Source organism: Mercenaria mercenaria, chromosome 4 (genome assembly GCF_021730395.1).
Source record: "Mercenaria mercenaria strain notata chromosome 4, MADL_Memer_1, whole genome shotgun sequence".
Taxonomy (NCBI): domain Eukaryota; kingdom Metazoa; phylum Mollusca; class Bivalvia; order Venerida; family Veneridae; genus Mercenaria; species Mercenaria mercenaria.
In genome coordinates, this window is record NC_069364.1 from 64,557,053 (window position 1) to 64,581,387 (window position 24,335).

General features: G+C 36.2%; 2 protein-coding genes across 2 annotated transcripts; both read right to left on the reverse strand.

Annotated features, from left to right (window-relative positions):
- Positions 1 to 1,163: 1,163 nt before the first annotated feature.
- Positions 1,164 to 9,127, reverse strand: LOC123551975 (cytochrome P450 4F1-like). Its single transcript, XM_053541519.1, has 10 exons — positions 8,490 to 9,127; positions 7,923 to 8,079; positions 7,151 to 7,332; positions 6,735 to 6,859; positions 5,816 to 5,878; positions 5,237 to 5,360; positions 4,229 to 4,361; positions 3,881 to 4,010; positions 2,144 to 2,425; positions 1,164 to 1,248 (listed from the first exon to the last, which is right to left on the reverse strand). The coding sequence occupies exons 1-10, from the start codon at positions 8,661 to 8,663 to the stop codon at positions 1,179 to 1,181; spliced, it is 1,440 nt and encodes a 479-aa protein (XP_053397494.1). The 5' UTR covers positions 8,664 to 9,127; the 3' UTR covers positions 1,164 to 1,178.
- A 3,599-nt stretch (positions 9,128 to 12,726) lies between these two features.
- LOC123551973 (leukotriene-B4 omega-hydroxylase 3-like) lies at positions 12,727 to 21,084 on the reverse strand. The gene is made up of 11 exons (XM_053541520.1): positions 20,882 to 21,084; positions 19,406 to 19,556; positions 17,932 to 18,113; positions 17,552 to 17,676; positions 17,183 to 17,245; positions 16,533 to 16,656; positions 16,039 to 16,171; positions 15,654 to 15,783; positions 14,999 to 15,280; positions 14,333 to 14,398; positions 12,727 to 13,078 (listed from the first exon to the last, which is right to left on the reverse strand). The coding sequence occupies exons 1-11, from the start codon at positions 21,068 to 21,070 to the stop codon at positions 12,964 to 12,966; spliced, it is 1,560 nt and encodes a 519-aa protein (XP_053397495.1). The 5' UTR covers positions 21,071 to 21,084; the 3' UTR covers positions 12,727 to 12,963.
- Positions 21,085 to 24,335: the final 3,251 nt, after the last annotated feature.

Below are 24,335 nucleotides of genomic sequence, written 5' to 3' on the forward strand. Positions count from 1 at the left end.
ACAGATCTAAATCAGAAATATCTTCCAGTTTTTGTTGGTACCAGTCAATAACGTGGGCTCTGAAAAGAAGTTATAGTATGATTCCTCCTTAATCACAACAAAACTATCGAAGTAGTTGTCAACGTTTTTTTCGACGTTCAATTTAAAGAGTCATAACTCAATAAAAAATGATTCTATCTGAAAAGGAGGACAATATGAAAGACTAGCTTAGGGACAGGAACAAACCCGAGAAAAAAATGCATGAACGAAAAAACAAATCCAGATGACTGACGGACGGACGGACGAAGGTGATCACAAAAGTTCACCTTGCTACTACGTGACAGGTGAGCAAAAAAAAAGAAAATATTGTGAGAGAACAGAAAGGGATCTGCCAAATTAAAATGGCCTTGAAGCGAGTAATCAAAGCATGCGCTCTGAGTAATCAAAGCATGCGCTCTGCACGTCGCCTCAGTGTGGTGAATATTTGTGCCAAGTTTCTATGAAATCCTTCAAGCAGTTTAAGAGTTATAGAGCGGACACAGTAAAATCATATATGACCTTTCACTCCTATGAGTGAACCTGACCTTGAAGCTAGTCATCCGAAACAACGAGTGTGGTTAACATATACATGTATCTGTGCCAACCCTTTTTTTTAAATCTTTCAAGCAGTTCAAGAGTTGCAGAGCGGACACGAAACACACTCATATGACCTTTGACACTAAGTTTGACGCTGACCTTGAAATGAGACATCCAAAACATGCACTCTGCACATCGTCTAAGTGTAGTGAACATTTGTGTCAAGTTTCCTTGAAATCCTTCGAGGGGTTCAAGAGTTACAGAGCGGACACGAAATTGCTAACGGACGGTCGGGCGTGCCAATATACGGTGTTTATGTGGCATTTTTTTTACCTCTAAGGGCTAAATTACAAACATAAATTGGGTGGTTTTCTTCTAATATCATATAAAACATAGACGGAATGAAGCTCATAAACACCAGGACGTTGGCCTGGACAGACTGACCTACGGACAGACGGACACCAGGACCATAACATAATACGTCCCTTCGGGCGTATAAAAAGATTACTTTAGACTATGCTGCTGACAAGACTTTTTTACGACTCGTCGTTGCTAATTTTTTTAACAGTTACAAAAACGTTTATTTCCGGATTATCTAATCTGTTGCATAAATACTAATTTACTTACTTTCTCAATAACTTTGACAATACAACCTTTTCTTCGTTCAAGGCAAAGTTCTGTCCAATACAGTTCCTGAAAAATATTTGACAATCGTATAGCTCAGTCTTTACTAATTCGTTCAGTGACAATAGTAAAAACACAGGCCCGGATGCAGGGTCGGATCGAGGGGGCCCGTGCATCCCCCCACTCTCCCCCCCCCCCCCCCCCGTTGGCTGAGAAGTGAATTTTACTCATCAAAGTTTCACTCTAATATGTTGGCAAAGAAATATTTTTTCCTCAAAATTTTGACCCCGAAACGCACAAGAGGCCACCGTTTCATACCTGTATTTCAAAATATCCAAGGGGAGAGCCCCCTGATCACTCTATCAAGAGACCTAAAAATGCATCGGGCCAGCATTTCACGCCTATATTTTAAAACTTTGCAGGGAAGAGCCCTCTGACACCCTCTAATATGACGGTAGTACACCCACCAATAAATGCACCCAAGAATACCATTTCATGCTCATATTTCAAAAACTTTTCAGGGGAAGACCCCTGAATCGCCAAACTAGAATACCTTTGCTTTACGCCTTTGCGTCGGCATCTTCGTTCAAGACTTGTGCGCCCCCCGCCCCCCCCCCCCCCCCCCCCCTTCCACACGCCCGTTTAATTTCTGGATCCGGCCCTGAAACACTAATTAATTTCAATATCTTGATAATTCATTTCTAGATCAGTTTCAGATAAAGAAGTGTCCTTTAATGAACAGTTTAGATTCTGTATGCAGTAATATTATTACCGAGGTAGAAGGAAAACATTTTCGACAAGCAGTCAACCTACGACAATGATGCTGGCATTTTAACTTGCTAAATGAATTGCGTGTTTACAGTGTGCAAACGTTTCACTTTGAAACTCTTACTTATAACTGTATTTTTTCTCAAAAAATACACTATCTTGTATTGATGTAAGCCAAATATACAAGTGTTCTGACCTTGGTCCTGCTGAAAACGGCACATACTGGAAATGTTCAATCTTGTCGATGTTTTCTTTAGAGAATCGTTCTGGTTTGAACTCCATGTGATCTGGACCCCAAACATTTTCCATGTGATTTAAAATCCAAATACTCAAAATGAAAATTGTTCCTTCAGGGACTACTCTGTCGCCAAGATCAAAGTCTTGTGTTGTTTCGCGGCTCACACCAGGTACCGGGGAATGTAAACGCATACCTTCTTTGATACACATTGTTAGGTATTCCAGCTGATTTAAATCTGACCTGTCAAAAGTTCAAACAGCAGTGCATAATATGAAATATGAAAGTTAACTGGAATAAATATGCACTAAACACAATTTCTAATCGGCCACTTTAACTCATAAATATCTATCACTCAGAGGATGCATGCATCATTTAAATCAATTATGCATTGTTTTTGTTCTTTTCTTTCTTTCTTTCTTTCTTTCTTTCTTTCTTTCATTCTTTTTTTTTAAATCAATCCGCGTGGTATGATACCATGATATTACAGTTTTCATTGAAATTTATAGGAAGATATCTAATATATTGAAAAAAAACAACATATTGTCTTTATTACATCTTTACTTTGACATTTAGCGGGATCATTCAGAAAATAAGATTAATTTTATATGAAGCAAGTTTGAAACTGACACTGAAGAAACAGAAGCTGTTAAATCAGTTTGTAATGCGTTAGCAAATTTACAGTCTGAAAAGTGTTGAAAACGCCCTTGAAGCAATTATTCCACTGACTTTAAACCATGATTTTGAATGTTTAATTTCAATCGGTTCGGTAAGAGGCTTTATTCATTGTCGATTCAGATACATGCATATTGCACAGAAATGTCAGAAATGTGTATGTGCACGGTTATAACAATATTTTGTGGAACTGTTTTTTTTGTTGTTGTTGTTTTTTTCGAGGATGGCCCCTCCCGAATTCTACAATCAAAGTTTAGGATATATTATATTATATTCATACGTACGTAACAAAATTTGATGATTTTTCTTTGATATCTGGACCGGTGTTGATCGTGTAAGGTGCTGGTAAAACCGTATTTATGTAAAACAAAAGTGAGAGCACAAGCACCTACAACTTAACCCGATTTACAGGTCACCTGTATCAAGCAGCCGGTTGCCTCATGCAGCCAGACAACTCATTTCCGAAACAGACTTTTGTTCTAGTTAAACTTGCCTTTAGCAGCACACTTGTGTCTCTGCATGGACCATCTGCTTAGTACAGTTTTAACCGAAAGTTTTCTTCTTGTATTATGTGAAAAAAAAAACTTTTATACAATAAAGCTGCCGAAATGCTCCAAAAAGATCATAACCATAAAATGGTATTTGTTTTGCGTGTAGGACTGGGATGGGGCTGGAGACACATTCGCAGTACTGTAAAATACTTATTTGCTGTAATGGGGATGTGCCCTTACCCCCAAAACAGTCCATTCATTGAAAATGTAATTCTACTTCCTACCATATTTTAGAACTGAAATTAATAACACCATGTCACGTAATATTGTATTGTATTTAGAGCAACTGTTCGCTCATACATCATTTAATATGATTTGAGATGAAATAAAGTGTTGTCTATAATAATTTACTAAAAAATACAAATAAAAAAAACAGTTTCTGAAATATGCTATAACAATTTGTGTTTATTCTTTACACTGAGTTCTCAGAAAACGTGACACAAAGGTACTCAAGTATAACCCAGCTTCATACCATTCTAGATCATCGGTTTCCCTATCGTCGAGTACTTCGTCAATCTCCGCCTGACATTTCCGCTGACATTCGGTATTTTCCGCCAAAGAATACAGGATCCACGATATAGCACTAGCTGTTGTGTCATAACCTAGAAAGATGCCAAATATAACATTACTATCAATCCATATTGTCAATGCATTGTATGTACTACATAACCGTTTGAAATTTAGCTAATTCTTAATCTTCATCGCGGTAAAATTTTGTCACATATGAGCATGTCACAATTATCATGACTATGTTCTGTTACAACTAAAATAAATAACTATGGGAACTTCATCATACATTCTACATGTATATGTTACAGACCTTCAAACAAAAATGTGTCCACTTCGTTCCGGATTTCCAGTCTTGTGAGACTTCGACCCTCCTCATCCCTCGCAGTTAGAAGGATATCCAGAAAGTCAATGTACCGACTACTCTTGGAACTTCCGGTCTGTTCCTTCAAATAAACAAGAACAGAAAAAAAACATAAGCGAACGTTTCTCAAGGACATTAAGTTATATTTCCTCAATTTAATAATGCACAAAAATAATCAACAAGCGAACCAAGAAGATTCTTTATCGCTCACCTAACCCAATCTTTTATTTCAGATGACCAAGTTTCTAACATGACCTACATTTTAGAAAAACTGAGCGCCCTGACCGTGCTTAGTGGCGAACAAAGTTTTTCTGTGATGTAACCTTGATACCTTACTTTCTGTCTCAGAGTCCTACTATCGAACTAGACAGTGTTACTGGATAATAAAGTAGAAAATATGACGTCTATCCATACCAAAATAATATTTTAGTACATATTGACCTCGTGTCCTCAATTTAGCTTTCATGTCAACCTGCTTCAACTTTTGACCTTAATTTCATCAAGACAATCAATCTGATAAAGTTTAACGAAGATCAGTTGAAGGTGCTCGATCTGCAGCTTTTATAAAGTTCTTGAATTATCTGACCCCGTGACCAAGTTTTTCACTCAAAATAACCAACTTTCAAGTTTGAAAAAAATGGGATCTCTATGAGTTAATATGTGTTTTTTTTTTCTCAATATAGCACACCTTCCCTAGAGTGGTCCTCTCTTAAGCATTCTCACAATGTTTCATAAAGATGAGACTAAATTGTTACCTCTAAAGTGTTTACAGTCAACAACGAGGAAAGGGGCAACTCGAGCAAAAGGTGTATCGAAATCGGAAAACTACAGCCACTGGCTTATTTGCCAATAATTCTACCAAATTGCTAATTTTCCGCAAAACCTTTGATTATCTCTAATGAGGATTTGCCTTTTCAATCTTTTACCGCTATAAAAGGTTATTTTCTAATACATTACCAGTGTTTTTCTCCGCTTGTCGATAATTTCCTCCGCCACGGAGTGAACAAATTCACAGTCTTTCTTAAACTGTCGCCCCACTGAACAGATATTCCATATAGTGTCAAAGAAGGTTATAGGACGCCTGTAAAATGTTTCTTTATAAATAGATAATAATGTCTTTATAACAAAATATTACATCTTTTAGACAACCTAGCGATATTTCATATCTAAAAGCTAATTTTATATATTTTGTCACAGTAGCCGCACCTCCCATGGTAAGTAATCGAGTTATTTATGTCCATTAAAATTCTATTCCATACCTATATTATCCTGTCTATGAATAAAAATGCTCTAATAACATAGTCTAAGATAAAAGTACTCATGAGCCGGGTTTTTCAGCTAAAAGGAGACAGGTATGGCCATTAAATAGTCGAGCAATCAGTAAACAAAATCTATAACAGACGCCTCGTAAGAATAGAATGCAATCGAGCAATATAAAAGCTGACTCGGTATAAACATATTTTCTAACAAAAAATAGACTCTTAACACACATGATTTTTACAATAGTTCACTTAAGAAGAAAAAATAAAAACTTACAGAAATCTATATATGACAGCGTCTGTTAATCTGTTGACTGCTTTCACATATGGATTAGCCTCTCTGTAATTCAATAAGAAAGCAGACGTATTTAGTACAATTCAGAGTGAAAGAAATGAAAAAAACAATGTCAGCAAATATCTCGAATGAAACATAACTGTAGACAGAGTGCATATTTTAAACTTTTTTCAGTCGGCAATATTTTTTTACTATGTAGTGAGAGAGCCTGCCTTCTGCAAGTGAAATAACTGTCCATAGACTAAGACACTGGACTGAGATATCTTGGCTGTGGAGCAACTTGACCTTCTGGATCCGTGTTGTATTTGAATCTTCCCAATTAGCTCACCACCGGTCGACAAAGCCGAAGTCTTACTTAGTGGCTATTTTGGATAGTGTAAGCATTTCGCCCAAATAAACATTAAGTGCTGTCAACAGCAGCTGTCAATAACAATATATCAAAGCACCCCCTCCTCCCATTTGACAGATGAGAAGCCATGTAAAGAATATTATGTTTCCTATTTGGCGCTTTCTCTACCCACATCTCTCCCTTTCATTTATGTCTAAGCACACACACATTTATGTCATGCGTAGACTTTTAGCTCTTTTGACGGTGGAGAAAGATCCCAGCAGTGCCAACGGTCATTATCTGAGGGACTGGCGTGTATCTTGATATAGAGCCACTGCCCTTCAATAAACAAGTTTGACGAATACTTCATAAAATGACTGCACACCTTAATCAAGGTTTCAAACCAACAGCGGGAAGATATTCAACACCGAGATCAGCCGAGTAACCCCGATCCTCCGACCGCGTTCCCGCGTTCCCTATACAAACCTACCAATTAAATATGAGTTTTATTTAACGATACAAGAGCGGGTATGGAAAAACCGTGCAGATGTATCAAAGATAAACAAATCCTACCCAGCACTCTGTACATCTTTACTGTATGAAAAAGCGCATTTGAGTATGACCTCCAACGTGCATAAACTTATTTGCTGAAAAACATCAAACCTCTCGCAACATTCTGCTTTCTTCATCAGCTTTTTCTGAAAAACAACAACAACAACAAAATACGTGAAGTATTTAGCTAACACCAAATGTAGACTCCATTCAAAACTGTTATAATTGTAACATCTAAAATGCTTTTTTAGTGCTGGTCCAGAAATAGCAGCATTTAGATACTGGTTAAGAGGGAGTACTGGAATATTCGCATCAAAAATATCTAAATATTTTACGAAGTCTAGCAGTAATATCAATGCCCAAAACCTAACACACGAACAAACTTTTGATAAATTACCGAGGGAATCTTATACAAATTCCGAGGTAAAAAAGCTTACCACAAGTATATCAGCTGACTGGTTAAACACTTTGGTGTAAGGCTTTAGAATCTCGAAGTGGAAGGCGGGAGTTAGCAGACGTCTGTTTCGCACCCATTTTTCTCCGTTGGCAACAAGCAAACCTTCACCAAGCCACGGCAGTAAAAACCGATAAGAGCCCCCGAGTCCTTTTGACTTTGGTTCTGATAAAATACAAAGCATTTAAGAATATTTTCCGTCTAAACAAAACAGAAGCTTAGCAGCCAATTTCAACCAGACAGTGAAACGCATTTGAATACAAGCGTGGAATCCCATTGTTACTTTTAACAAATTTATTCCAAAGTATACATGACTTAGACTTGTATAATTACAAGTTAACATTATATAAAGGAAATGTTAAGGATGAAAGACAAGTGATATATAGCTCTCTCTTTTCTCTAACTCCATTGTTAGAATATAAAGTACTTCTAACATCAAATACAGCTTTTCATATATATATAAAGGAAATGTGGATGAATCCACAAGTCCAGACGAAGTCGTCAGTTTGTATTGTTAAATCAGTCATACCGTCACAGTTGTCAAAACACATGCTGTGTTTGTTACACTTCTCCGGGCAAATGTTACTTTACATGCTTAACAATAGCTCTCAACGGTCAACCGATTTTTCGTGTGAATACACTTAATCTTGATATAATTGTTACCTATATACACCCAACAATTTGAAATGAAAAATGCATTTTTCAGCCAAAGCATATATTTCACAAAGTGAACATTCCCATCCCTTAAGACTTACCGTTACTTTTGCATATACTCCCCATCACTTTTGGACTACAGGGCACCACAATTGGTTTCTTGAAAATGCCCCATAGTAGAACGTACCCTTGATCGCTGCCATAGGTGTTTGCCATTTCAACAAGGTACATCGCCCTTTCATGGGCATCGGCTGGGAACTGAAATCATTGATTGGACAAAAATATAGACCATCAAATGTAGACTTTGAATGAAAATACACAATCAATAAGAATTAAAATACTTGTTCATATACAGTCCGATTTAAAAGGTAAGCAAAATGAACGTGTAAACCAAGGACACCGCGTACAGGATGTAGCAGAGTGGTAGGATGGAAAAAAATAAATAATAAAACGCTGTTAAAAGAAATACGTAGCAATCCAGATTGCACTTGTAGTGTTAATTCAAGAACGAATATAATCTTGTAGCTGTGTTTATTGACAAATATCACTATAACTGTTTTTACATAATGTTTTCAGAACGATATAGGTATTAACCTCTCACAAAGATGAATAATTGACTATCAATACGACTATTTAATTTGTGCTTTAAACACGAACTTGTTACTTACATGAACGAAACTTCCGAACAACCAGTGACATTTTGTTGGCCCTTTTGCTCCACAAAATCTCTGGTTTGCTCGGCGTAAATAGATAATACACGAAACAACATAATATAAAATAAAAATTCCTATAACTGGTAGAACTGTTTGTAAAATCAATAATATTTTAGGAAACACTTCCATCTTGAAGTAAACATGTGCTTGTTTACACTACTTTAAACCCCAGCGAATTAAGCTGTGGACGATAAATAGCACAGGTCATCGACCACTAAGCCGAATTCTATGGCGTTCCGATAGGACCATCATGCTGGTGTACTGTCGACCTTTATCAGATTTAAGGGCGGCATGCGTGAGCATCTAAAATATGTGAATATTTTACCAATTTAAGATCATTTGGCATTCTTAAGATTATTTCAAAATAAAAAGTTTTAATATTCATAATATTTTAAGAAATATTATTTTAGCCAAAATCTGTTTGTCTATAATTAACTCTTTTTAAGAATGCTGCAAAATGGAGCGGCCTTTGTATCTACCGATGTGCTTTTGTCTAGAGCTAGAATCTGTCGCCAAAATACAGATGAGATTTGTGGACGAATAATTATATGGCTTCGATTTTCGGGGTTTTTTTTTCTAGTTTCAAATGAAAGGTCATTTTGTTATAGGTATTAGACCACTAACTGTTTTAGGAATGATGTTAGGAATAAGACTAATAAAAATTTGTTTAGAAAATTTAAACAGCCGATACATGTAAAATTCTAATATCAGTTGTAAAACTAACTGCTGCTAGCTTTGTATGAATCGATGAGAAATCACGGGTGGTTTCCGAGCTTACTGATTGATACTCGGGAACATTTTCGCTATTTTGAGGGAAAAAAAACAAGGTCCTTTTCCGTTTTTATCCTGAAGTTCAGTAAGGACTATTAAATTGAGAAATGCAATAAAATTGTGAATTATTTCAGCGGGATCATTGCAGACTGATCGTAAAGTGCAAAATTGATGAATTTGGCATACTATTTTGATGGATGGTGTAAAACTTTCGTTTTGATAACTTTCTTAATTCTTGTATGAGAGTTCTGATCTTGCCATTAATTACGTGAACGCACAAAACATGCAGGCAATTTATAAAATGTCCACCCTAGCTCATTAGGGATGTAAATATTGCAACTCGCTACATGTAAGACTCCGTATCCAAAATTTTCGAATCTAAGTGTACCCTGCTACCTTTACCACTATGTTTAGGTATCAAAGCACTCAACGTTTAGGCATGACAACACCAGCTGTTTAAAATGTATCAGACTTATAAATGTATCTTAGGTATCAGACAACAAGATGTATGAATAAGACGATAGTTTAAAGTATCAGACCACCAAATGCTTGAGACATTATGCATGAACACTTAATAATTATAAATTTCAGATGCCTAAGTGGTTTTGGCATTTGAAAATCAAATGTTTTAACATAAGACTGCTTAACAATGTTTTTGTATAGGGCCTATGAATGTTTACGGTATCAAATCATCGAAATGGTCAAGGCATAATACCTAAACAATTTTAAGGCATCAGACCACTATTTTTTTTTTCAGGTATTAGAGTGCCCGTCGTTTCAGGCATTACAGTACATAATCTTTTAAGGTATTAGACAACCTGATATCATGGAAGTTAGACGCTCAATTGATTTAAGATATCAGACCACCAAATCTGTAAGGCATTGTGCCACTCATGTTTCAGGTATTAGACAAACCATGAAATATGTAAGGTATCAAATCATCAAATGACTTAGGGCATTAAGTACCAAAGGTTTGTATGCATTAGTTCGCTTAATATTTTAGACATCAGACCACTAAAATGTTAGGTCAAATAATATTTAAACTTTAAACTTTAAAGTATTAGACTAACCAAGAAATGTATTAGGTATCAGAACATTAAATTTGCCAAAAAAAAAAAAAAAAAAAAAAAAAAAAAAAAGACCACCAAATGATTTAGGAATTACACTTCCAATTTTACAAGGCATTAGACCATTTAATGTCTGTAGGGTACTAATTATGTTTCTGGCATTAAACCACTGAGAGTTTTAAGGCATTGTATCCACAATGATTTAGTTATTAGATCACTAGATGATCTGCAGATATCAAAACTACCAAACTTTTAGATATCAGACGGCCAAATGTTTAAGCTGAAAGAAAACCAAGTATTACCAGGTATCCGACCATAAAAGGATTTAGGGATAGACCACCAAAATGTTTAAAAGTTTTTGGCGACAATATCTATAGGCACAAGAACAGTAAATATTTACATATTTCAGAGTATCAAATGTTTTGAGGCATTCAACCGCTTTGCTTTTATTCCTACACTCAAAATGTTTCGGAATGTTATGTTCAACTGTGAAAAATATCTTTGTTGAAGATCTCGAAATGCCAAAAGTTAGTGCCCTTTGGGTTCCGAGGTTATTGAAAGATGGGGAATATGTGAGCGTCGATTTAAGAATAAAAAGCTTCTGCAGATTTACAACGCCTGAGGAGATTCTTTTTTTTGGACAGGAGTACACCACTTGACCAGACACGGGTCATCATTATGAGGCAGTGTATAGCGTGTGGAAAACAGCAGTAGTAGATGATATGGTACGTGTACAACAAAGCATCGGGAAATAGCTGTTCATTTACTTCATGGTCAGAAGCAGAAATATACAGGTACACAAATTCAGCCACAGATATGCAAACTGTAATTCTTACGTACATTCTCATTATTTAAGCAAAACATGATAGTTGTATAATTGTTTTTAAATATTTTATGTCCTTTTAAGAATACTAAACGATAAAATATTCTTCAGCATTAAAGGGTATTTTCTTGCCAATTGATTCTAAACTGCCAGGTACCATGTTGAAATTATAAACTGTTACAATTCGTTGATTTCGAACGCAAAATATTCATTTTTATGGTCTTTGCGAGCGACACCCGTGCAACATCCTTTAATTAAGCTTTTAGCGGCATAGCACAGAAGTGTAAATATTCTACTATATCGATTTAATACCTCAAAGAGGCACCACAAAATAACTGTATTCTTTTAAATTTACATGATTTGCATCAAAAATGTGAGATATAAAAGAATTTAATTTCAAACCGACATTGAGATATATTAAGCCAAGACAATATGTTTAATGTTTTAACATTTTATTGAATTAAAGTAGTAATATGTACATATATCAGTGTGTTTAGTTAAATTTCAATCACATTTTGTTTCTACAATGTAAGCCAGCTGTTCTTCAATATTCTTAATACTATGCTGAAAAGAAACTGACTAAATAAGTTTGCAGATGAAGTTGTGAAAACACATTTTATCAGTTAGGGCCTAACTAGTCCATTTGAAAAGCTGTATATTAACTGTATTATAAGAATTGATTTTGATGAAGGTTTTGTGGCCAAAAATAGGTCATTAGGTCGTGGTGGGTCTTTAAAACATTATTCAGTACGACACAAAACATAATTATATTGCCTAGTTACAGAAACTCTGCTGATGCATGGCAGTTATTCATCTTTCATCATTTCACAGAGACATTCTGAATATCTGGATTCAAAAATACATTCTAGCATAAAACTGCTGTTCTTGTCACTTTTTGGGGGTGTTTTAACAGAGAGATTCTCGCGCTCACGTGCTGTTATAACACCGTTTTATATATGAGCGTTCCGTTGCAGAACGTAAACGTATTACGGCCCAAAACGGATAATTCAAATGGAAATGACGTCAACGTGAAAAAACAACTCGGATATTCCCGCGCATTTCATGGAATGATGTTGAGGGATAATGTATTCATTTATTCGTTTTTTCGCGTTTTATGCTAGAATAGCGTTAGCGCATGTTATTTTCGTGTTATAACATCTTCAGAATCCCTCGGGATTCTGCAGACGTTATAACACGAAAAAACATGCGTTATCCCTACATTAAATGTACATATTTTGAACTTGTATATAAAACTTTTTTTCATGACTGTTTCACTTCATATGATGTGTATGTCCAATGATTGCTTAATGTAGAGATAACGCATGTTTTTTCGTGTTATAACATCTGCATAATCCCGAGGGATGTGTGCCAGCCCTTAGGCAGGGTACCAAGTATCCCGAGATTCTGCAGATGTTATAACACGAAATGACATGCGCTAACGTTATTCTAGCATAAAACGCGTAAAAACTGATAAATGAATACAATGTCACTCAACGTCATTAAATTTCCACGAAATGCGCGGGAATGTCTGAGTTGCGTTTTTACGTTGACGTCATTTCGTTTTGAATTATCCGTTTTGGGGCCGAAAGACGTTTACGCTTTGCCACGGAACGCGCATATATAAAAAGGTGTTATAACAGCACACGAGCGCGAGAATCTCTCTGTTAACACACGTTTTCTCTCCTGTTAAAACACCCCCGAAAAGTGACAAGAACAGCAGTTTTATGCTAGAATGTTGATAAAATCTTCGTTCGCTGGTCGTTTCTATTTACTTTTTCAAATATTCTCGTTTTTCAACAAACATATACATTCCGTTTTTAGTTCTCATCACCGCGGACATGAATCTTTCCGCCTTGTGGTTCGGATCCAGCCTAAATGTGAATCTGAAATAAAACAGAAAATAAATTATAATCTGATGTTCATCTTAAAGTTTTATACAAAAGATAACAGGCTATAAGGGAAGAATTCTCGGAAGTACAGAACACCAAAAACACAGCCCAGAGCCACGCATTTACATAGTAGGCCCACAACAAAAAGAAGCTGTAATGGAAAAATATTTCAGACGGGTTGCTTCAAACATCCAACAAGTACATATTAATATAAGCTAAATATTGATAAAGGGGAAGGAAATGGTAAGGGGCGAAATGGGGTCGGGGTGGGGGAGGAATCTGAAGGGGAAAGTTGAACAAGGACGAATATACAAGGGAATGCCAGTCGCACTACAACGTAAACCACAATAGCGCAGACACTCATGTACCAAAGATAAACACACAAAGACGATCAACTGAATAACATAGAAAAACGAACAAGCAACACATAAGAAAACACACTGAAAAAAAATCTTTAATGGGCGCAAAGAAACGTTTATTTGAAAGTACAGTGCATTCACTGACTGGATATCTTATACGTTATACAGAATGGCGCAAGGAAAATTGGTTTCATGTTTGAGAATTCAAACAGTTCTTGGTTTCTATGCTCTGTAAAGCTATTTTCCTTTTTCCCTTAATTACATGACAGATCTTCACTTGATATTATGACAAAATAGTAGTATCACAGATTTGTCATGGAAAGAAGGTCGTCACTACAATTTGGGAGGAGGGGTTATATTTCTGAAGCTGGTTTTAACTAGTGTTTGTTTGACTGAAAAGTTATCTTGCAGCAGACAAGCCCCCCCCCCCCCCCCCCCCCCCCCCCACCCTGGCTGAGTGGTAAAGGTCACTAAATTGACGTGGGTTCGAGCCTCACTTATGGCTTTGAATTCTTCATGTGAGGAAGCCATCCAGTTGACTTACGGAAGGTCGGTGGTTCTACCCAGGTGCCCGCTCGTGATGAAATAATGCACAGATAAACACCTGCGGTCTTCCTCCAACATCAAAGCTGGAAGGTCGCCATGACCTATAATTGTCCTGGTGCGACGTTAACCAATAGATCAAATAAATAAGATAATCTACGGAAAGCCATGTGCGCATGTAGCTACGTTTGCGTCGGACCCCGACTCCGATGAATGCTGAAATGCCTCATCAGAATGCACTCGCACAAAAATTGCAGTATTTGTTCGGGTCTGTCGCCTTAAGTAGGGGTTTCTACAGTTCAAATGCAGCTGCTGTTTAGAGGTCTTCTAATTCATATCCACTTACTTTCGTAACAGTTTCGACAGCACGACTTTCTCTTCATTCATTGCAAAGTTCTGTCCAATACAGTTTCTACAGTAAACAAAAATGTTAATTATGTGCCCTTGTAAAAGAAAATATAAAATTCCAACACTACTTTTTGTCTGACAATATTCCTGAGATTTATCTGGCCATAGAGTTTAACAATATTTTGTATGAAACAAACGTCTTTCTCCAAGTTTGATTTAGTAAAAACGGCCGAATCTCACATCATGTTCTTTTCGTTTCGTTTGTCTGTATCGCTGTGGTAAATGTACAAACGTTTATAATTCATTTTATACATGCATGCTCATAACTTTCATTTTCTTTTTCTCATACTCAGCCATACCGGAATATTTACGAATTCTTAACCCTTACCTTGCTCAATTTCTATAATTAACCTATCCATCTTTCAGTTTGGACAGTACCACCAACTGGTATAAGGGGTGCATACCAAAATGTTACTGACTAAATGGGGAACAGTGAACATCATGATAAGACTGCACGGACATGCAGGCTGGTCATAATCTGCACTGGTTGCAGAGGCAGAATAAATCGTGATCAGCATGATAAGAGCTTATCTAATTGAACGCAGGTATTTGTGTGGCCATCTTTATCATTTATTTACATAAGAAGTATGTTCAATATGTGTACCTTGGTCCTGCTGAAAACGGAACATACTGGAAATGTTTGATATTGTCGATATTTTCCTTTGAGAATCTTTCTGGTTTAAACTCCATATGGTCCGAGCCCCACACATTCTCCATATGGTTTAGAGCGAAAATGTTTAACTGAATAAGCGTCCCTTTTGGTGCGACGCGATCGCCAAGATCGAACTCATTTTCTGTGTCACGGCTCACTACTGGTACCGGTGAATGAAGACGCATTCCTTCTTTAATGCACATTGTAAGGTATTCAAGTTTTGCTAAATCTGACCTGGAATGTGAAATAAATGTTTGAATTTTTTAGACATCTGAATATATAAGACAATTTTGTGAATGTATTTCCAGTGACAGGTTGAGAAGTTTAAAATTCTCGATATATATATAGAGCATAGCTTGACTAATTATTTAGACGATTATTTACAGTTTATACATGGTAACTGTATGTTCAAAATACAAATCCAAAATTGCCTACTATGAGTAAAGGTCCAGGTTATCGTTTCATAAGACTTAGTAAGTTAGTATTGTTTGAAAAATGAGGGGAGGCATTATGTTAAAATTGCAAATTGAACTACATTAGGGTTACTGCGTCCGTTTCTGTGAAAATCTGTAGATCTACATCCTTGTTAAAAGACATGAAAGTATACCATTCCAAATCATCAGACTCCCTGCCCTCCAGTACATCGTCTATTTCTGCCTGACATTTCCGCTGACACTCGGTATTTTCCGCCAGAGAGTAAAGAACCCATGAGATAGCACTAGCTGTTGTGTCGTGACCTTATGATCAAATAATTTAAATAAAATCAAATAGCACGTGTATCACGGGTAAGGACTGTGATTTATTTAAAGGATGTACATGTCAGAAATGTTGTGACTAACAACATTATGCAAAAATATTGAAGTTAATCATTTACGGTGCATGTTAGTTTTGAACATTTCAAATGTTTGAATTCGCTAAGCAATACAAAAAATGACACTGAAAAGTTATTTGAGATACGAAAAAAATGTGTTTAAATACATTACATTTTGTACCTTCAAACAAGAAAGTGTCAACTTCATTTCGGATTTCTAACTTGGTCAGACCTCGTCCCGTTCCATCACGTGCCGTCAAAAGAATGTCCAAGAAATCCAAATATCTACGGTTCGTTTCGCAACCAGACTTGTCCTGTAAATACATGTAATTGTATCATCAAAATCTCAAAAACACACGTAATTCCATCATCTAAAGCTTTAATAAGCATGAAATGAATAAATATTTTACTATTAAACATTGCATTTTAAACATATAAATAGGCCAGATAGGCACTATATGCTGGTGTTGAAATAACTCTTTGCCCGACCCTCATGGGTTTTTATTGTGTGTTAGATGTATGTACTATTGTCTGTATCATGGAGACAGAGAGTAATAAATATGATATGTTTATTAAGATTCAAAGTGCAGACATGAATGTGGCGCCGACTACATTCAACACTGGCATATATTATGTCTATATAAACTAAAAGAGATCTACTTTTTTATATTTTACCAAGGTCTCTTTTCTTTTGTCAATAATTTCTTCCGCAACTGAGTGTACAAAGTCACAGTCTTTCTTAAACTGCCGTCCAACTGGAGTTAACTTCCAGAAAAAGTCAAAGACAGTAAGTGGATGACTGGAATAGAAAGGCTTTCGTAAGATAATATACGTTTGATTCAGATATTTCATTGATTGTTTATCATTAATTAAAATTAAGAATTTTTTAATACGGCTTTGTAAAAATTTGTCCCCAGTAGACCTGGACTGCAAAAGACTTTAAACATGATGAGATGTACATGTACAATATTGTCAACGTTTCTTTCAAGCTGTTTGTTTGGCTTCTGTATTCTTAAATGTCATTCTACGAATATAAAGTTACAGTAAAATAAGTTAACAGTAAAGTAACATTTTATAGTGGACGCACACTGCTAAGACGTGGCTTTTCGACATAAGACACAATGCTTGAAGTCTTGGTCCCTATATGTGGAGAAGCAGTGAGTTACTTCGAACAAGTATATAAAATCAGTAAGTCTCTACAATATAGAAAGACTAACCACATCATCATACAGAAATGCTGTTTTTTATTTTCTGGTGATAAGAGATACATGTATATATATAACAGCGTGTTTGCTTGTGAATGAAATATTTTAAACAGTACTTACACAACACGATAGCGTACAGAATCTGTTAATCGGTTAACTGCGTTTACATACGGGTTGTTTTCTCTATAAAATAACAAACTTACATTGTAACTGTCAGCTATAAGCCAGTGCAATATTTAGAAGTAAAGGTACATAAATCATGGATCTGCAAATGACGGTTATTTTTTTTTTCTTTTTAAAACTAAAACCATCAACACCTAAAATCTTAATAGCAGCTGCTCTAATTAAACAAAACGCTAAAGATACCTCTTTTTGAGCATACTGTCTACACTACAAAACTATTTTCGTTTTAATTGACGAAACAGCTCTTTGAATAAATGGTCCATTCTAAAATGCATCTGAGGGCTTGCAATAAAAGTGTTGTGTTACCCAGAATTTTGTATGTCTTTACTGTAGGAAAATGCGCACTTCAGAATGATTTCCAAGGTACAGAGACACACGTTCTGAAAAGCCTCGAATCTCTCGCCTGACTCGGCTTTTGCTGCTATTTTTTTCTAAACGAAATAAAAACTACAAGTAAAATATTGTCGTCTGCTTTTTTTGTCTACTTTTGTTTACAAAAGGTGTTTGTCTATAAAACAACTTAAGGTATGATTATTAATCGTGTTAATTATATAAGTGTCTTCCATTAGGTATTTGAATGTATTCAACCTTCTACTGACATTGTTTTATGTAATTTGTTACATACCTCACAAAATAGACATAGTCTCAAATCTAAAAGACACCTAAAAATTTTCGAAATAACATACCACAATCGTGTCTGCTGCCTGATTGAAAACTGTTGTGTACGGCTTCAGTATCTCAAAGTGGAAGGCGGGTGTTAGCAGACGTCTATTTCGCGCCCATTTTTCACCGTTTGCAATCAGCAGACCTTCGCCTAGCCAGGGCTTTAGCAAACGATAAACACCGGTAAGGCCCGTAGCTTTTGGTTCTGTGATTTACAAAAGATACAGTTTAAGTGGAAAAAAATGAGGAGAAAAAAATGAAGAAATAAAGAGTCATTCCATTTATTACACATTCATTCCCGGTTAAAGATAAAGATTTTTTCCTTCAAAGAGTATAGATATGTGCAATAAAGTTGAGTCACACGTTCTTATCAATAATTCAAGGCGCTCTTGGTGATAGAAAGTTGTTTTGGGGAACATGGAAGACAATCGCGTGAAGCAGCTTGGTGAAAGATTGAGTGATATACTGGGTAATGTTCATGCACAACAGAGCCCATGGATGAAGTACATTCACATCAGAGCACTCGGGTGACAGGTGTTTGCATCATAGCCCCTTGGAAATATACGGTCGCATCAGAGCCTCTGGGTGATATACGGCCACATCAGAGCCCCTAGGTGATATACGGCCGCTTCAGAGCCCTTGGGTGATATACGGTCGCATCAGAGCCCTTGTGTGATATACGGCCGCATCAGAGCCCCTGGGTGATCTGTGGTCGCACCAGAGCCTCTGGGTGATAGACGATCGCAAAAGAATCCCTGGATAATAGAGGGTGGCATCAGGACCCCGAGCTGTATCCGGTTGCATAGGATTTCTTGCGTGACATGCAGTCGCACCACAGCTTCTCGGTGATAGACCATCTCATCACAGCCTGTTGATGATAGGTGCCCACATTACAGCCCCTGAGCCGCATAAATCTTACGTGATATGCAGTCGCATCAGATTTCTTAGGTTATATATGCTTGGGTTTTAAGCGATCGCATCAGAGCCCCTGTTTGATTGTAAGTCTCACGAAAACACACGGGTTTAAGACGGTTACATCACAGCACTTGGGTGATAAGCGGTTACATCTAAGTCCCTGGGTGCTACACGTCGCAACTGAGTCCTTAGAAGATAGAAAGTTGCATAAAGCTCTTGAGTGATAGGCAATCGCTTCAAAACCCCTTGGTAATAAACAGTCGCATCAGTGCTCTTGGCCACCGTTTAATTTGTGAGAGTCGAAATAGGTATATAACTTTATTATCGCAGAGGAGTGCTTTTGAGGCGATAATGTACTGAAAACAAAACAAAACAAACAAACGAAAAAAAAACAAGAAAAAACAAACAAACAAACTTATAATGGAAAGAAAATATCAGCCAGTTAAGATTATTTGGAGATGACGTTAACAAGGGCACGTCAATCAAAGTTTTCCAGATGAATGCAAATGAATATTGGTTTAAACATAAATAAAAATATATCAAAATGTAAAATATAAATAATTCAAAACAAATTTAGCGTACCGTTACTCTTGCAAATGTTTCCCATGATTCTTGGACTACATGCAACTACCATGGGCTTCATGAATGGAAACCAGATGACAATGTAACCTTGGTCACTTCCGTATTCATTGCAGAGCTTCACAAAATGCATCGCATGTTCACCTTCTGGAAACTGCGAATGATTGCATTTATATATAACACAAACTGAACTATGCAACTGGTATCTGTAATGGTTTGTACAAATTTAGGGAACCCCTAAGGAAACGAGGTGTAACCTGCTTTTACATGATTTTTCTCCGTATTTATGAAGAATAAACCTGATGTGTAGCACTACAAAATGAAGATGAAAGATTGAACTACACCATGAGCCGAACTTTGTGTGCAGTATGGGCAATGATGGGGGCACAAACTGCCAAACTGCATCACACATTTTCCCTAAATAGCCAGAAAAATAGTTACAGGCAAATCAATTATTTTTGGGTATCTCCTTCGTTCCGTAGTGAAAGATGATAGTGAGCTAAGTTTCATTTTATTTTATTCTAATTGAAGAACGTTGTTTTACTCGTCGAACAATTTTGTTTTGATATTGTGGCTGTTCAAAGAAGCAGATTGAGAGAGACCTGAATGAATCTTTTATGCAGTTTAACAATTCTAGACTAGATCAGTCCAAGTTATTACACTTTTCTGTTTCATTCGGGACATATGACAGGAAAATTCATTTTTACAGTTTGTGATTTCATCATGAACATCTAAGTGTATGTCTGCCTTAAATTTTTGATAGTATATTTTCAGGCTGAGTGGCGTTCAAAGGTAAAAACAACCGCATTTACCCCTCTTCTACTGGTCGATTATTAACACATCGCACAACATCGTACCAAATGGCATTAAAAAGACAAATATATATTCGTACTTTTTGTACATTCATATGCTGTAAAATACTAATGAATGTATCCCATATTTTTGTTTGTTATTTTTGTAGTTATGAACATGCAATTAATTAATAATTGATTTTAATACCCGCAATAAAGAGCGAGTAAAAACAAATATATACATTTGCAGTTAAGTCTGTAAACTTATCATATACAGGTTTCATATTTAAACTTTTATTTTTTTATTTGCATCTGACAAAGAAAAATATGGTGAATAAAAAGGGCCCAACTTGACAGTTGACCCTTTAGAGAATCCTTAAATGTTATGTTTATATTGTTCCAAATCAAACAGTGCCGCCCTAGTTTAAAAATCAAACAACAGCCCAAACAACCCTTTTTTAATCATAATAGGTCAAGGTTAAACTTCTGATAAAGGTAGAAGGTAGTAACGAAAATATGTGATTTCCCACCTTGAGAGCTTTTGCCCTGGGTACCAAGCGGGCTCCATGTATAAATGACAATATCCTTTAGAAATTTTAACAAAACTTTTCTTAAATGAACTTAATCAAACAACTAGCACCACTCATAGATGCAGTATCGAATATAAGTATAAAGCTAACCTACTTACATAGACCAAACTACCAAACAACCAATGACACTTTTCCGGACCTTTTGCTCCCTTGAAACATTTTTTCATTCGTTGTACATAGTTGTAGTACGAGACAAGTTTATAGATGATATAAATTCCACATATCACAAACCCAGTTTGAATAACGAGAGTCAATTTATCGAATACATTCACTAACCCGACTTCCATGTTGTACGGTCACAGAAATTTATCTAGATACGCACTTGTAGGAAACTGTACTACGTTTAACTCGTTCGGGCTGTGTTAGAATATACCCAATAATTGTCAAAAACAGACCGAAATTCTAAACAGTTGGTTTGCAAAACCAGCATTAAACAGAAGCATTGAAATTAGGTTCAATTAATTTTGCAATATTTTGAATTACGAAATGAAAATAAGCGATTAACAAGAAATATCTTTAAAAAAGATGGTCGGCGTGATGTAACTGAAGCACAAGTTATAGGCCTATATGGACAGAACCCTGTATTTTAAATCTTTTGGCAATGTTGAAAGGGGCCTCTGTGAAGTTTTGTGTAAATGAGGACAGTAGTTCTGAAGAAGACTTTGTTTAGAAATTGTGGAGGGCCACACGACGGACACCAAACAATCACAAAAGCTCACTTTGAGCCTTTGGTGCTTAAAAGATGGTAACAGTAAGCAAACAATATTGAAATACTGGAATTGTTGGAAGCAACATAAACCCTTACCCTACTTCAGCTTATTATGAAATTTATCTATCATTCAGAATATGTACTGTCATGTTTTCACCGGAAAAAATAATTTAAAATTTAGAGTCTAAAATTTAACAGTATCTGACATGTTGTTGCGGGTTAGTAATTATTTGCACTGGTTAGAATGCTGGTAAGCAGATGAATATTTGGTTACACAGACCTGTTCAAGTGGTACGCATACAACCCGATGGTGCTGTACTTACAGATGTTATAGATGACGAACGCGTTGTCATTTCACTCATTGTCACACATGACTCAGAGTGAAGCATTTTCAGTCTTTCCTTTAATCAGCGCCACTCTTAAAAAGTCTCTCATTATGGCTGAAAATACCGAGAATACCTTATCAAGCAATCCGATTGGTACATTATTCAGGCGGCATAAGGTCATACGAGATCATAAAATTGTGCTTAATACGGCACGCCGAAAAATATCCAAGTCGGACGTCCCGCTGAAGTCCTTACTTCAGATGTACTTAGCTTTACTATGCCGAACACGACTGATTTGATTCTGCCTTTTGCGACCAAGGTAGATCATGATCTACACTGGCCGCCATTCAGTCGGTATCTGTTTAGTAAGCCCCCCTTTTAACAACTAATGGTACTGTCCAAATCGGTAGATTATCTTAGAAATTCAGCAAAGTAAGGGTTAACATGTCAACTAATGAGGTAAAAATCGGAATATATATATTCCTGCTACGGAAATTTAAATTATGGTCAGAAAAGACTAAAAGACTATATTTTAAGAAAATAGAAAGAAAAGAAATAAAATAAAAGTACGAGAACTGATGCATCCATATTCCTATTCCACTGCATACATGTACATCACCTTTTTTGAACCGTTTCATATTTTAATTGCGGTATATATGAACGTTTGAACCGTTAGAAATCTCCTTCTAAGTACACTTTCTAAATACCTTTACAGACTCTAGGTTCATTTTTCCATATTAAAGAGTATCCTCATTAAATGTGTATACAAAAAGTCAATTTCTCTATTTCCATGCAGATACAATAAAGGATACTGATTGGTTAGAAATGAGATGAATAGATATTTCAGTCTACACAGTATGGTATCAAAAATTGACATTAAAATCAGTAAAATGTGGCACAATCTTAAGCATACATCTCTTGTATTAGAAAGCAAAACAATTCTATATAATCTAGTCAAGAAAATAAACAAACATATTTCTGATTTAGATTCAATAATTGGGAAAAGTTTTTTCTTATAAAGGATAACATAGTATTAAAGTAGCACATTTATGCGGTGTGTGATCAATCCTATATTGTTGATACAAAACTTGCGGTGCCTACACTTTCTGGTATCACTCTGTTAACGAACCGCAGAATTATTTACTGTCGCTATGACAGGGCAGTCGCCGGCTTTGTAAAAGTGGTCCGGCCTTCGGCGTCCCGTGAGTGCTGAAAACAGGAGAGGGGGAAATCACGAGAGGGGGATTTCCGCTTCCCTATCCTCTCTCTCTCTCTCTCTCTCTCTCTCTCTCTCTCTCTTAACGGGGGTTCGGGGGTTCTCCCACAAGAAAATTTTAAGATTTGGGATGCAAATAAGTGCGTTTTTGCATATTGAAAGCATTTTCATCAATTTCATGATATTTTTAAAGGATAACTTTCCAACATTGGCCAATTTTAGCAAATTGCTATATATGTTGATGTATTGTTTTATAGTTGAGTTGTATGTCGGCATTTCGTTTGATTAAAAACAATTTTTAAGATAAATAATCATATTTTGAAATATTACCAAATGGCGTCTCTCGAGTGCCGAAGGAAGGAGAGGGTGGATCCCCACCCCAACCCTATCATTATTCGAAGGGGGCTTCGGGGGTTCTCCCCCGATAAAATTTTTACATTTGGGATGCCAGTAAGTGCGTTTTTCTTGCATTTCGAAAGCAGTTTCTGTTAAGATTTTCAGTCAATTTCACGTTATTTTTCAAGGATAATTTTCCAACATTTGGCCAATTTTAGCAGATTGCTATAAATGTTGATGTATTTATTATAGTTAATATGTATGTCGTCATTATTTAAGATAAATAATCGTATCTGAAAGTCATAATTAGAAGAAATTGGCTTTCGGTAAGTTTTGTTTTAAACACAATTGATTTCCATTCTTTTAAACATATGGCATGTTTTTTTTATTTAAACAATTATTATAGATTCTAAAAGAAATCGTCCTTTATATCATACTGGAACCCGCCCGCTTAGCTCAGTAGGTAAGAGCGTTGGTCTACGGATCGCGGGGTCGTGAGTTCGTTATGTTCTCCGTGACTATTTGATAAAAGACATTGTGTCTGAAATCATTAGTCCTCCGCCTCTGATTCATGTGGGGAAGTTGGCAGTTACTTGCGGAGAACAGGTTTGTACTGGTACAGAATCCAGGAAGTCTGGTTAGGTTAACTGCCCGCCGTTACATGACTGAAATACTGTTGAAAAACGGCGTTAACACCCACCCCACCCACTCAAAAAAAAAAAAAAAAAAAAAAAAAAAAAAAAAACAAACAAATTATATCATACTGGATGAAAGATCCATCGGGAAATGGTTTAGTTATGATTAATCCAATCAAGCAGGGTTGATAAATTTGACAAGGAAAGTGTCAAAGTTGTTTTCACACCTTCGGACATTCATGACCGATACCACTCTTGGTGGATAGTTACTGTTAACAAGGCAATATTTTGACACTTTTAAAAAAGCAAAAGATGAATGCAAAAATCTGG

Bases quoted from the DNA above. Each gene is read 5' to 3' on its own strand.
- LOC123551975 (XM_053541519.1), bottom strand. From the start codon at position 8,663: ATGGAAGTGTTTCCTAAAATATTATTGATTTTACAAACAGTTCTACCA. The intron at 8,080-8,489 runs GTAAGTAACAAG...CAATGATTTCAG, and splicing joins TGTTCGGAAGTTTCGTTCAT to TTCCCAGCCGATGCCCATGA. The intron at 7,333-7,922 runs GTAAGTCTTAAG...GTATTTTATCAG, and splicing joins GAGTATATGCAAAAGTAACG to AACCAAAGTCAAAAGGACTC.
- LOC123551973 (XM_053541520.1), bottom strand. From the start codon at position 21,070: ATGGAAGTCGGGTTAGTGAATGTATTCGATAAATTGACTCTCGTTATT. The intron at 18,114-19,405 runs GTACGCTAAATT...TGTAAATCACAG, and splicing joins AAACATTTGCAAGAGTAACG to AACCAAAAGCTACGGGCCTT. The intron at 17,246-17,551 runs GTAACACAACAC...GTTATTTTATAG, and splicing joins AAAGACATACAAAATTCTGG to AGAAAACAACCCGTATGTAA.